At 37.0% G+C, this 12,500-nt stretch overlaps 2 protein-coding genes across 11 annotated transcripts in view; one reads left to right on the forward strand and one right to left on the reverse strand.

The window, feature by feature from the left end:
• EMC6 (ER membrane protein complex subunit 6) overlaps positions 1-1,629 on the forward strand; it is a 7,405-nt gene extending 5,776 nt beyond the window's left edge. For 2 of the 3 annotated variants that reach the window (XM_043025432.2, XM_086555493.1), the window contains exons 2-3: positions 852-1,002; positions 1,237-1,629. In XM_043025432.2, coding sequence (XP_042881366.1) covers positions 864-1,002; positions 1,237-1,445 — 348 coding nt within the window. In that variant the 5' untranslated portion in view covers positions 852-863 and the 3' untranslated portion in view covers positions 1,446-1,629. The remainder of the gene's footprint in view (positions 1-851; positions 1,003-1,236) is intronic. The other variant, XM_086555494.1, reaches the window with a different exon arrangement.
• Positions 1,630-4,550: 2,921 nt separating this feature from the next.
• LOC122259006 (uncharacterized) overlaps positions 4,551-12,500 on the reverse strand; it is a 166,591-nt gene continuing 158,641 nt past the window's right edge. For 4 of the 8 annotated variants that reach the window (XM_086555490.1, XM_086555488.1, XM_086555486.1 and 1 more), the window contains 2 exons: positions 11,551-11,631; positions 4,551-6,325 (listed from right to left, as the gene is read on the reverse strand). In XM_086555490.1, the coding sequence (XP_086411616.1) occupies positions 11,597-11,631 (35 nt within the window). In that variant the 3' untranslated portion in view covers positions 4,551-6,325; positions 11,551-11,596. The remainder of the gene's footprint in view (positions 6,326-11,550; positions 11,632-12,500) is intronic. The other 4 variants (XM_086555491.1, XM_086555489.1, XM_086555487.1 and 1 more) reach the window with 1 other exon arrangement.

Consider the following 12,500-nt stretch of genomic DNA (forward strand, 5'->3'; position numbering starts at 1 on the left):
CATCAATAGCATGTAGTTTTCTGTGACATCATTTTTTTTTTTTTTTTCCCTTTTTTTTACTAAAATAAAAAGAAAGCAATATAAATAATCATATTTGTACATATGAGTATGTACGTGTACCTCATGACGTGACGTGATATCATGGGTAATCAACAAATTAGAAGCAGTATTACATTGGTAATTTTTTACTTTACTTTGTCTCTTGGCCAATCACATTTGATTTTTGACTCAGATCCTCTCTCTCTCTCTCTCTCTCTCTCTCTCTCTCTCTCTCTCTCTCTCTCTCTCTCTCTCTCTCTCTCTCTCTCTCTCTCTCTCTCTCTCTCTCTCTCTCTCTCCTTTTTTTTTCTTTTTTTTTCCTGATCAAGAAGCAAAAATTACCATGGTGTCATCACATAGTTTTCTATAACATCATTTTCTTTCACGTTACATCTCATTTTCTTACATTTGAACACCTAAACTAAAGTAACAGAGTCTAAGAAAATATGAAAAAAAATTATGAAAAAGTATTTATGTCAAGATTCAACTCTTTGGTGGAACCTCTTGTTGGATGTTACTTGATATTCCTTCCAGATTTTTCCTGAGTGTATAGGGAGTATGCTGAAAATTCTTGGTCATAAATCTAGTTCGTTTAGTGGAAAAATATGATGTTGGATGCAGATTATTCTGTCCTTGCTGTCTACTTTAAGGAATAAAGGAAAATGTTCATCTGTGTTCTGAGTTTTTTCATTCTCTCTTCTTTATTTTTCCTTTTTTTCTTGTACATTCATTCGTTAGGTTACTTATCTCCCGATTTCTATCAGAGTAAAAAGAATAGGATTGTTTTACTGACTTTTTAATCTACTTTTCAGACTCAGTTCAAGATGTCGGGCAGAGTGCGCACCAGAGTGGATCGTGGAACCGGGGAAATTGTAGCATATAGTGATGCCGCTGTCCGTAATAATTTGGCTGTGATTGAATATTGTAGGACATCCATGGCTGCTTTGTCTGGAGCTACAGCAGGTAAATTAGTAATTCCTGAAGGAAAACATGGAAAGCTCATCTTTACAAAAAAAATTTTTTTTTTTACTCTTTTTCTTTCTTTTTTAAGTATTTAGTTTGGCTAATTTGAGAATGTATAGAGAGAGATTTATATCAGTTACGATAACTAGTATCAAGTATTGACTGCTCGAGATAATGTCGTGAACAAAAAAAGATATCCATTTTAGGGTTATTACAAACCTTTTATTCCAACAGGTATGCTGGGCTTGACCGGTCTGTACGGTTTCCTCTTTTTCTTCCTGGCCGGCCTCATACTGTGGCTTATGCTGCTCTTGAAGGCAGGGTCCAAGTGGCAGCAGTATTTCGTCAGTCGGCAGTCCCTTCTCACCAGTGGCCTCTTCTCTGGCCTGTTCACCTATATTCTTTGTTGGACCTTTTTATATGGTATGGTTCATGTATACTGATTATTTTTCCATTATTTTGTTGTAATTGGAATGTACTTTGTCTTTGAAACTGAAGTTATCTTGCAACTCTGATAGAATGTAATATTTCCTAATATGTCTGTTTTTAGGATGAATGTGAATATATGAACAATTTTGAAAATGAATGATAGCAAGAATAAAATTATTATAAATCACACAAATAAAACTTTGTAGTTTTACTCTTCCTTTTCCTGTAAGTAGCATATTATTTATTGATATTATTATTGGGGATTTTAGAGAGCTTACTATTAATTGGAAGACTATATATAAGGGAAACAACATGTTATTTCTTTTTATTTTCTGAGGAATTTGAGATATGGTTGTTTTATAAACACTTGTAACTGTGTTGAATTTTGCATTTTGACCCAATAATAACGGGGAAGTTTTGGCTCTGCCCGGTCTTAACACCTGGGTATTTCAAGCACATAGGCCTAACATCTCAGACTATTCATCCACTCTGGTTGTGGCCTACTGCTGCATTTAAGATCACCCGACATGCCAGCCATACAAAATGCCATGACATGATATCGCACCCCTGGCGTCAAGTGCTGCCACCGCATGGCATGATACCACGTTACCTGGCAGTTATGGGTTAAACTCTCCAGCTGAGAATCAAAATGTAAATAGGATATACATCAGAGGCAAGATATTTCAAATTTCATGAAGTGCGAGCACAAATATGTATGTCAGTTAACCCGTTAACGACGGATGACAAGATAACACGTCTAGTGGTTTTTGGGCTACACGACGGGGACGCGTTACTTTGTCCAGCCCGGGGCGCGGGAGAAACCAGCGCACAGCGCTGGCTCGCGGCCAGTGCGGCCGAGAATCCCGACGCGTTAGGCTTATGCGTCCCGGAATTTTGGTCTATTTAAGCCGGATTGGCCCCGTTGGGAACGGGTTAAGTAGGTTGGTTAAAAAAAAAGAATAATTAGCAGTATGGTCGGTATCTGGCTAGTACATTAAACTTGCTCCAGAAACACCAAGGAACTTAGTTTGTGCTATACTAGTAACTAGCAAGAGTTGAGTGTTTAAAAACTAGAGAGAATGCAATATAAATCCAGATATAGAGTTAGAAGTTAAACATTGCAAAGACAAAATTTCCGATGGCCAGCAATTTTTTTCATTAAAGATTATTTTCATCTATCAGAAGACCTTTAACCCATTTGCACTGTCTGACTTGCTATCACATCTAGTGGATTTTGGGTCAGGTGACAGGGACGAGATATTTAGTCAAGGCTGGCGCACCAGGTGATCAGGCATACAGCGCTCACCCGCGGCTAGTGCAGCAGAGAATCCTGAGGCGTTAGGCTTGTGCGTTAGAATATCCCGGCATTTCGACCACTTAGAGCCAAATTAGCCCCATTGCGAATGGGTTAAGTAAATGTAATATATATACAGGTTTAGATATTATTTCCTGCTTTCCTAAGGTTCAAAGTGCTGAGATATTGAAGTGTTTATATGGTGTAGAGCAGTGTTCTTCAAACTTTTTCATTGCAGCCTAGTTAGGTTTCATGCATTACCCTTACAGCTATATTTTGTAATGTATTATACATTAACCCTCTCTGGACGGGTGGTACACTACGGTACCGCTCATTCAAGGGCCTGGTGGCTGGGTGGCACCATATGGTGCCAGTCATTTAATTGATTTAGGCCTAAGCGTTCAAAAGCCCCGGCATTGTGACATGCAAGGCTGGAATGCCCCCGTCGTGAGTGGGTTAATCAGTTTTTACGGTATAAAAAATATTTATTTTTTATTACTATAATTTTTTAAAGAGATGCATTGACCCACTGACCACTGAATAACCCTGATGTAGAGTACATATTAGGGAAGAGGAAATAGCAGTCAAGGGGCAAGTCTGAGATGATTTATGAACTGGAGTGGAGGCAGAGTTTCCAAGCATGGGGAAAGGAGTGCGAGGTTACAGATATATTACTTTTACACTGCCTTATTAACCCAGTCACGACGGGGGCATTCCAGCCTTGCATGTTACAATGCCGGGGCTTTCGAACGCATAGGCCTAAATCAGTTAAATAAATGACGCCGTATGACGTCACCCAGCAAACGGGCCTTGAATGCGCGGTACCGTAGTGTACCACCCGTCCAGAGAGGGTTAAGATATACTACCTCATTGGCATGTTGGTGAAAAGAGCATGAATATCGAGATTCAAGTCAAAATGGTGCAATGAATATTTACTGTTCCATTTAAAGAACTATCTGTAGTATGATTAAAGGCTGGGATACTGAAGAGCAATGCAACATTACATTAATGTCGGATTGTAATTACGGAATGACTGACCAATTGTTATAAAGAAGGGACATCTTCCTGCCACTTCACATACAGCATCATAACTTTTGTGGTATTCTGTCTTTGAAACATTAGTAGATGAAAATTGGATGGAGATTACATTGGTTACATCAGTGGTACTTCATCAGTGGTACTTTAGAGCAAGAGGTCGATAACTTGCTGTGTGCCACTGCTCTATAAAGATAGTGCTTGCTAGAGACTGTGGATGGGTGCCATTCAAGGCTCTCTCTCCTGCTGTTACTAGAAGAAAGTAGTGCCATCTAGGTTTTGGATGTTAGGTTTGCTTAATATTATGGTAATTATAGTAATTATGACTGCTATTGTCATCTTCACTTACTGCTTACTCATAGCACAATAGAACAGCACAGTTATCCAAAATCCCCAAATGTCATGTACGTCATGACGCCTGTTGTCAGGCCAAAGCTCCTGCTTCATGTATGTCATGACACACGTCTGCAATGGGTTAATAAGTACAAGGTAACTTCACTATTGAAAACACAACCTATATTAGTATGACAGTCCTTTCCTTTTATAATTAAAGATATAATGATATCATTAACCCAATCCTGACAGGCCCAGCGAGAAGTGACAACCCCCTACGCCGGGCCTATGCAATATTGCATTGGGAACGTCACACTGGTGTGTTGCCCCGTCATCAGCCATTTAGCCGTGTCACTCAGGTGTGACACACCATCACCATAGGATCAATGATGATTTGAAATTATGCAAATCAATTTGTGCTCTTACTTGCTTCTTGAAAGGTCACAATAGAAAACACTTATAAAATTATACTTTAATAATCACTGACAATAATTATAGTGTACATCATTTGTTGGCATTATACAGTCGTGTTTGTGGTATTCAATGCAGAAATAATGGCAACTCTTTGTCCCAGTGAGGCATAAGAATGTAATGATTCCAGCCCCTTGTGCACTGTCATGCAGTGCCTGACTAGTACTGTTGCCTTTTGTAGATTCATGATGGAGGGCAGGTCAAAATAAGTTGGTTTTTTTGTGTACATTTTCTTTTCAAAGGTAAACATTTCACTAGGTTACAGTACATATTCTATTCCAGACCACAAAGTACAGTAATGAAAAGGATCATTATAAAGATGTGACACAACAGAGGCATAATTGTTTCCACATGACTGAATAGTTTTGAGTCTATTTTTATTATGTTTAATAAGCCTATACTTATTTTCTTTTTCACATACAATCTGTATTGCAGTGTTTGATAGGCCACTTGTTAAATCTCTTTGGTTTGCCAGCAATATAATGCAGATATTTCCCCTAAGTCTTGAAATTCACAATCAAATTGTTATAGTCTAAACAAATAAAAGGGCCAGAGCTTTCCATGCATTGTCTTTCAATAGAGACAAAAGGCAGTATGATTTTTAAAAACAATCGCAAAAAATAGTGTACTTCATCATCAAAGAGGTGCTTAGGTAAAAAAAAAAAAAAGAAGTTTACATCAATATTTAAAGAAAAAAGAAGAGCAAATCTACTCTGGCCCATGGAATGATAGTCAGCATAATGGATTGATTACATTAACTTCTATTGACTTCCCAGTATAGTAGATAAGACCACTGTCTTTCATCCTCTATGATATACAGAAATTATAGTACAGTTACTGCCAATAGAGCAAGTCAATACATGTGCAATGGAAATCATTCATCAAATATCACAACCAAACCATGACACATCTTGGAATCTATCGATAAACATTTTTATTTTTATTTTTTTATCTTGAATAAATTCCAAAGAGCTGCACAGAATTAAAGCAATCACTGCAGTCAGTGTAAGTCATTGGTTTTAATCACATATTCTAACCTTGTTGATTAATGTACATAATTCCATAGAAATAAAGGTGACTGGTGCTCATGCTAAGTTTAGGAGAGTATAATTTTTTTTCTCTTTTTCTTTTCGAAGTGGTGTGCAATTAGTGTCGTAGGTATCCGACCCCGAGTCCTCTGTTTGTGCAAGAGTAAGAGGTGCTGATGCATGCAGTGCCATGTGTGTCATATATGTATAATTCTTTCAAGCATGAGCAGCTATGAGTCACTGAATATTCTTATTTTCTTTGACTGGATTTTAGGGACTATGAACATATCTGGCTTCATTTAGCATTATTCTGAACTTCATCACTTTGATGGGGAAAACAGATATTCAAAATCATTTATTCCAAGTATTATTCCGTCACACAGCCACAAGAGACTTCAAATATCATGGTTGTTCAATACAAAATAAATATGATTTGAATGTATGATTATGTAGCATTTTAAGAGAGTAAAAAGTAATGCTTATCACTGGGAATTGAGCAATTTCCTCAAAAGATGGTGCATATAAAATCCGTGATTCGTAGTTACAGTACACACACTCTGGGCCGAGGCAGTTGCATGCACAAGGCCAGGAAGTTTCATGCTCCCACAGCTTTTCACAGCACAGAGAGTCTGGAAGACGTAAGCTGCACGTTTTTATCTTCTAAGGCTGGAAGACGAGGCCCAGGTTCTCATGGAAGTGTTGCCACAGAAACAGTGCTAAGGAAGGTCTCTCACTGAAATGTTAGAAGAATCCACAAGTTATTCGTTTTCCCGTGCCTTTTTATGGTTCATTTTTACTTAGAATTTCCTAAAAACTCTAATTACGACAGATTAGTATGTCAATATTTATTTAAAAACAGTCATATAGATACTGAGTTATTGTGGTAAGTGCAAATTGATATCTTCTCCATGCATTACTTCTAATTCTCTACCTAAATTGCCTTTAAATCAAAATGTTTAACAAAAGGATTAAAATGTGTGCATGCAAAATCACACAAACTCAACTCCAACGGCAAGAAGTGTAGCTAATAAAACCACACAAGTGATCATCGTCCATGCAAAATAATAGGGAAAATAAACATTCAATAAAACCAACAGAATTCACTGTTCAACAATTAGAAATTCACAGAAACTCTAGCAGCATATTGGGGACCAATTACATAACAGATTTTAAGTTTCATAGCATCTGTCCTATGCTGAAATAGAACGTGAATGATTTACTTTCACATAAAAGAAACAAAAATCCTCTTTTCTAGTATCACAGGCCCAAGCTCCTCTTCATCAATAACAACTAAGATGTATAATATAGTAAGTGAATCAGTAATTATCAGACTACCTGTATCTCACTAACTTAAAAATTGTTTCACAAAACGAACAAGTATTTACATGTGAAAACTCCTATACTACATGTAACCATTCCACATATTTTAATTGGTGTTTCATAATCTATTCTACACAAAGCATTAATATCTTAAATGTGGTTTACCTTGTTTACCTAACATGCAAAATGATCCAGTGTGATATGATATCTAAAGCAGAATGCAGGATATTTACTGGCATACAGAAGTTTGCTTTAATTTGGAAAAAAGGCACTGAATATTAATCATTATTGTTTATATATAAGGTCATTATTTTGTTTGCAAGAAAAGGCACTGAATATTAATCATTATTGTGTATATATATATATAGGGTCATTATTTTGTTAACATATAATGATATTAACTTTCTACAATTGAAATCTGTTCCATGTGCCACTGAAGCAAAATATAATTTGTTTGTCATGTGCTCTCATATCTAAATAACAAAACTACCATCAATCAAATGTTTCATTTATGTCTATGCTTGAAATATCAGCCCTAAAATATAAAAACAAAATGAAAATATACGACTACTATTAGTTACGTCTAGTGCCATCACTACACTCGCAGCAGTCAAGTCTGATGGTTAAATTATCATGCCCTGGCAACCTCATGGTCAACAGTGTGTCTAATTTTCTGGAACACATAAGAAACCATTATCAGTATTCTTTCAAGCAACAGTGACAAATACTGTCTATCATAACTGATGGTATTTGACACTGCTACCTGTATATTTGACAATCCATATGATACTAACAAAATTGGATGCATTATTGAGTGCTTAATTGCCAGGGCACACCAATTCAACCTTTGGAGTCAAGTGCTGTGACTAAAACTATATATAGTGTTTGCATAATCTAATAAGGGTAGAAGCACAGAGTAAACATCTTTTCTAGATTTTCCCTTCTATGCCATAAAGTATGATATAATGATTATATTTCACTTGAACTTCATGCAGAAGTTCCCTCCATACTACAACAGAATTCTAAAGGAAGAAGTCTACCTGAGATTACTTTTACTCTTTCAATACAGATGTACAATTTATGTATCTCAATAGTGAATAATACAAAAAGTATTTTAAATTTACCATTTACATGACAGCAGAGTACTGCACATTAATGGTTACTGTAAACTATTTAATCAGTAGACAGAGGCAGCAGTTACTCACATACCATATGTACTGGATTGCTACCTCATATCTGTGCATATTCATAATTATAATTACATCAAAAAATTTCTGAGCCAAGTTCAAAGTAATGCTTGTTTAAAAATAAATAAAACATCAAATTATTTTCATAAATCTAAGTGTAAGACTACCATATTCTACAAATCTTGATAATTCAGAAATTGGTCCATTTCATATTTACACATGTAGAATCTTGGTCCTAAAACTGTAAAGTACTTAAAAAACCACTGTGAATTATTTTTTCCTGTAGTACTGATAAGCATCTTTAGATATTTTTCATCTGACCGCAACATATCTGATGATGCAGCACATGAAAGATTCCCATAATTAATTTATAGAGGAAGGATTGATCATCCACAAAATTTGGCTTTAGGCAAGCCCTATGGTAAAATTTCACTGAAGACACATTGCTGAAGGCAGCACTCTTTAAACCTGTCTCTGAGCTATGTTGAAAATCATTCCCTACTATTGTTCCATGAGTTGCCACATTCAAAATAGTATTAATGAGAAGATAGAGGAACCTGTGATCAGTAAATGTTAATAGATAGTCGCAACAATGCAGCAGAGAACAATGGGATCACATGGTCTTCAGTGAGGCTCCACACAGATGGATAATCTCATCTGAATCTTAAATAAATAATAGACAACATGAAAGGTGCATGTGAGGCTCAGCTACCAACGAGATTCCTGTCTGACAGCACTCTGGGTCCAGCAAAGCTTGGCCAGTGTCTTTTCTAGTCAAACAATAGTAATGAGCTGAAAGAATACTTGGAGAAGCATTTGCATCAAATTTAACCCACTGGTCGCAGTTTTAATAAAATATGTATGCAGTAGGATGGCGGGTTTACATTGCCTGGTATGGTGCCATCCGCATCTACGACTGACTCTGCCTTGGCAGTAAATCATGCCATCGGCTGCTAATTGGTTGAATAAGAGTTTGCACAATAATAAACATTATACAGTTTGGTTGTTTATAAGGATTGTAAATTCATCAGGAAACTAGTGAATTACTCCAATAGTGCTTCAGTCCTAAAAACATTAATCCCACAAAGTCCAAAGTTAATCAGAAACTTTTACTAGTTTGCGATCAACTTTGTTTTTTTGTCATCAAAAAAGGACTAATTTTGCCTCTGGACCCATTACACATTAATGTAATCACCTTTATCAAGAACCAAAATCATACATGCAAATATATCAATAAATGAAGTATCAAGTTTTCACATTAATATATTAGTCTTATACCCATACTTTAACTACCTATACAACTGTGTACCCTGAGTTTCACTATCATAATTGAACTATTTGACCTGATGTGTATTATGAGCAGTGAATATATGTGCAGATTTTTACTATTTTCTGAGTACTGCATAGCATATGCAACAATAACTACAGTTCATACAACATATAGCCCAACATATACATATGAACAAAAAAAAAAGAAAAAAAGGGACAAACAATAGCATGCATAAGCTGACAAAACTTACACAAACATGGATGACATATGTGCATGCACTTACATCACAAATATGAACACAGGAAATTATCATAAAATATAAAATATATACAACAACAAAAAATGTTAGATTCTCTGGCTTATCAAAACAAAATAAGGATACAACTGTCACATAAATCCAAGTACTTATGGGAAGAAAATATTACCAACTTTAAAATGGAAAGGGTAAACAAAATGATACTCCTCATACAGTTAAAGAAGAAGGAATGACAAAATTAAGAAATAATTATAAGGCCAATACTGAGGTTACTGATTTAACACATCAAAAAATAAGTGGAATACAAAAAAACAAAAAACAGATTATTTGTTAAACAGGAGTCTAAAGAAAAGCCAATATGTGGATGTTACGAAGTGAACAAAATATCGCACAACAATGCATGTGCTTAATGCTGTACTCTGGAACGGAAAACTTTATGAATTTCACCCTATCTCATAAATATGAAAACACAACATAAACTAGAGCTCTATCATCTGTAAAACAAAATCTTATTGTGAACCTTAACCTAATCTCAGAATGTGATGTGCTGAATAGTCATTAGTGTATGAGATTTAGAGTTAGAAACTCTTCAAAATGCACAAATATTCATAAATTATGAGGTACAATTTACAGTAAGGTTACTCTACATAATAACAGTTTATTAGACAGCAACTATGCATAGTAAAAGGCATAAGGATATCCCTGTTATTATCACAGTTCAGCAAAACTGTCAGCTAGAATTCATTATAAATCATGTAAAATTATCAGAGCCTGGTAGTTACTTTGGAGCTTTAAATGATTTCAATGGTGCAATAAAGTCATTAGTAAATTACAATGAAAACATGAAAAATGAAGGCTAAGTGTGCAGTCTCCATTAACTCAAGAAGTGAGTCTTTACCTGTGCAATGTGCAGAATAGTATGGACAACTGTAGATGAAAAAGTGGCAAAAGAAAAGGAAGAAGACAAGGAAGACAAACAAGAAAAAGAAAAAAAATGGCCAACAACTTGGAGGAAACTGGAGACAATAAGGAACAGGAAGCTAATAAGGAGGAGGAGGAGGAGAGGGGGGGAGGAGGAGGAGGAGGAGGAGGAGGAGGAGGAGGAGGAGGAGGAGGAGGGAGGAGAGGAGGAGGAGGAGGAGGAGGAGGAGGAGGAGGAGGAGGAGGAGGAGGAGGAGGAGAGGAGGAGGAGAGGAGGAGGAGGAGGAGGGAGGAGGAGGAGGAGGGAGGAGGGGGAGAGGAGGAGGAGGAGGAGGAGGAGGAGGAGGAGGAGGAGGAGGAGGGGAGGAGGAGGAGGAGGAGGAGGAGGAGGAGGAGGAGGAGGAGGAGGAGGAGGAGGAGGAGGAGGAGGAGGAAGGAGGAGGAGGAGGAGGAGGAGGAGGAGGAGGAAGGAAGGAAGAGGAGGAGGAGGAGGAGGAGGAGGAGGAGGAGGAGGAAGGAGGAAGAGGAGGAGGAGGAGGAGGAGGAGGAGGAGGAAGAATAAGAAGAATAAGAAGAAGAGGAAGAGGAGGAGGAGGAAGAGGGGAGGGAGGAGGAGAAGGAGAAAAAGAAGAAGGAAAAGAAGAAAGAAAGGGAAAGGGGAAGGAGAAGGAGAAGAAGAAGGAGAAGGAGAAGAAGAAGGAGAAGGAGAAGGAAAAGGAGAAAGAATGGGGAAGGTCAAGGAGAAGGAGGAGAAAAAAGAGAAGGAGAAGAAGAAGAAGAAGATGATAGAGAAGACAAAGATGAAGAAGATGAAGAAGAAGAAGCAGAAGAAGATAGAAAAGACAGATGAAGAAGAAGAAGATGATGATAGAGAGAAGACAAAGAACAAGTTCAAGAAGAAGACATACAAAATGAAGAAGGAAAAGAGACAACGAAAAGTGAGTGAACCAAGTCTTTGTTGCAATTAAGTAAATGTGTACAACTACATCTAGGTGCATGTATACCTTTGTACCCGAGAGAGGGGGCAGGGGCAAGGGGCGAGTGAGAAGCCTACACCATCGCCCAACCTGGATACTCTTGTGACCCTAGAATGTCAAGAGAGCATAGGTGGTTAGTGAGCAAGCAGACAGGAGAAAAAAAGTATATAAAAAAAAGGAAACATGGTGGTGCAGCTTCCATCATTGACAATGCTACATTGATAGGCTTTTTGACTGTTGACAGACCACATGCATATCCCCATTAAGCATGGAATGATTCAGTGAGAAATGCATTATTAGATTTTAAGGGGAGATTCTTAGATTATTAAGGGAATGCATTCTAAAATATGTACATCAGTTACAAATACATTCTCTGTATACTTATTCAGATGATTACCATAGACTGTGTTAGGAAAATATAAGTTTAATAAGATAGTAACTATTATAAGTTAACCCTTTGCCGTTGGGAGCTAACTGGTCATCAAGACAAGATATTTCTGATGCAGCAGGCACTGGCTGGAAATTTTCCCTTAAAACCATCACAAAACAAGTGTTTAAGCTGACTTTGGAAGTCTGTTGCCCCTAAAAAAGTGCCATGACAGTCATAAAACTTTAAAACTGTGAGCATGCTTAAACAGGGAGGAGTCTCTGATGTCGTGTCATGTATGCAATGACACCCATCTTTTGGGCCTAACCAGAGCCATCATCTATGTCATGATACCCAGCAAGAATAGCTTAATAAAACTTCACCTAACTCACATATTGCAGCAATATAGACAATTTAAGATTTATCTATAATTGACATTGGACTATACTGCAAATGTACAAATACATTTTCTCTGTGTATGTGCATATCAAATCTTCACCCATACACTCCCTTTCACTGGCATACCATCTCTTACTACTTGCACTGTGTGTGTCTGTCACTTACTCATTCAATTACTTATTCACTCAAGCATAAACTTCCACATACACAT

The sequence above is a fragment of the Penaeus japonicus genome, unplaced genomic scaffold (assembly GCF_977035675.1).
Source record: "Penaeus japonicus unplaced genomic scaffold, GWHDUDI00000001_assembly GWHDUDI00000031, whole genome shotgun sequence".
NCBI lineage: Eukaryota > Metazoa > Arthropoda > Malacostraca > Decapoda > Penaeidae > Penaeus > Penaeus japonicus.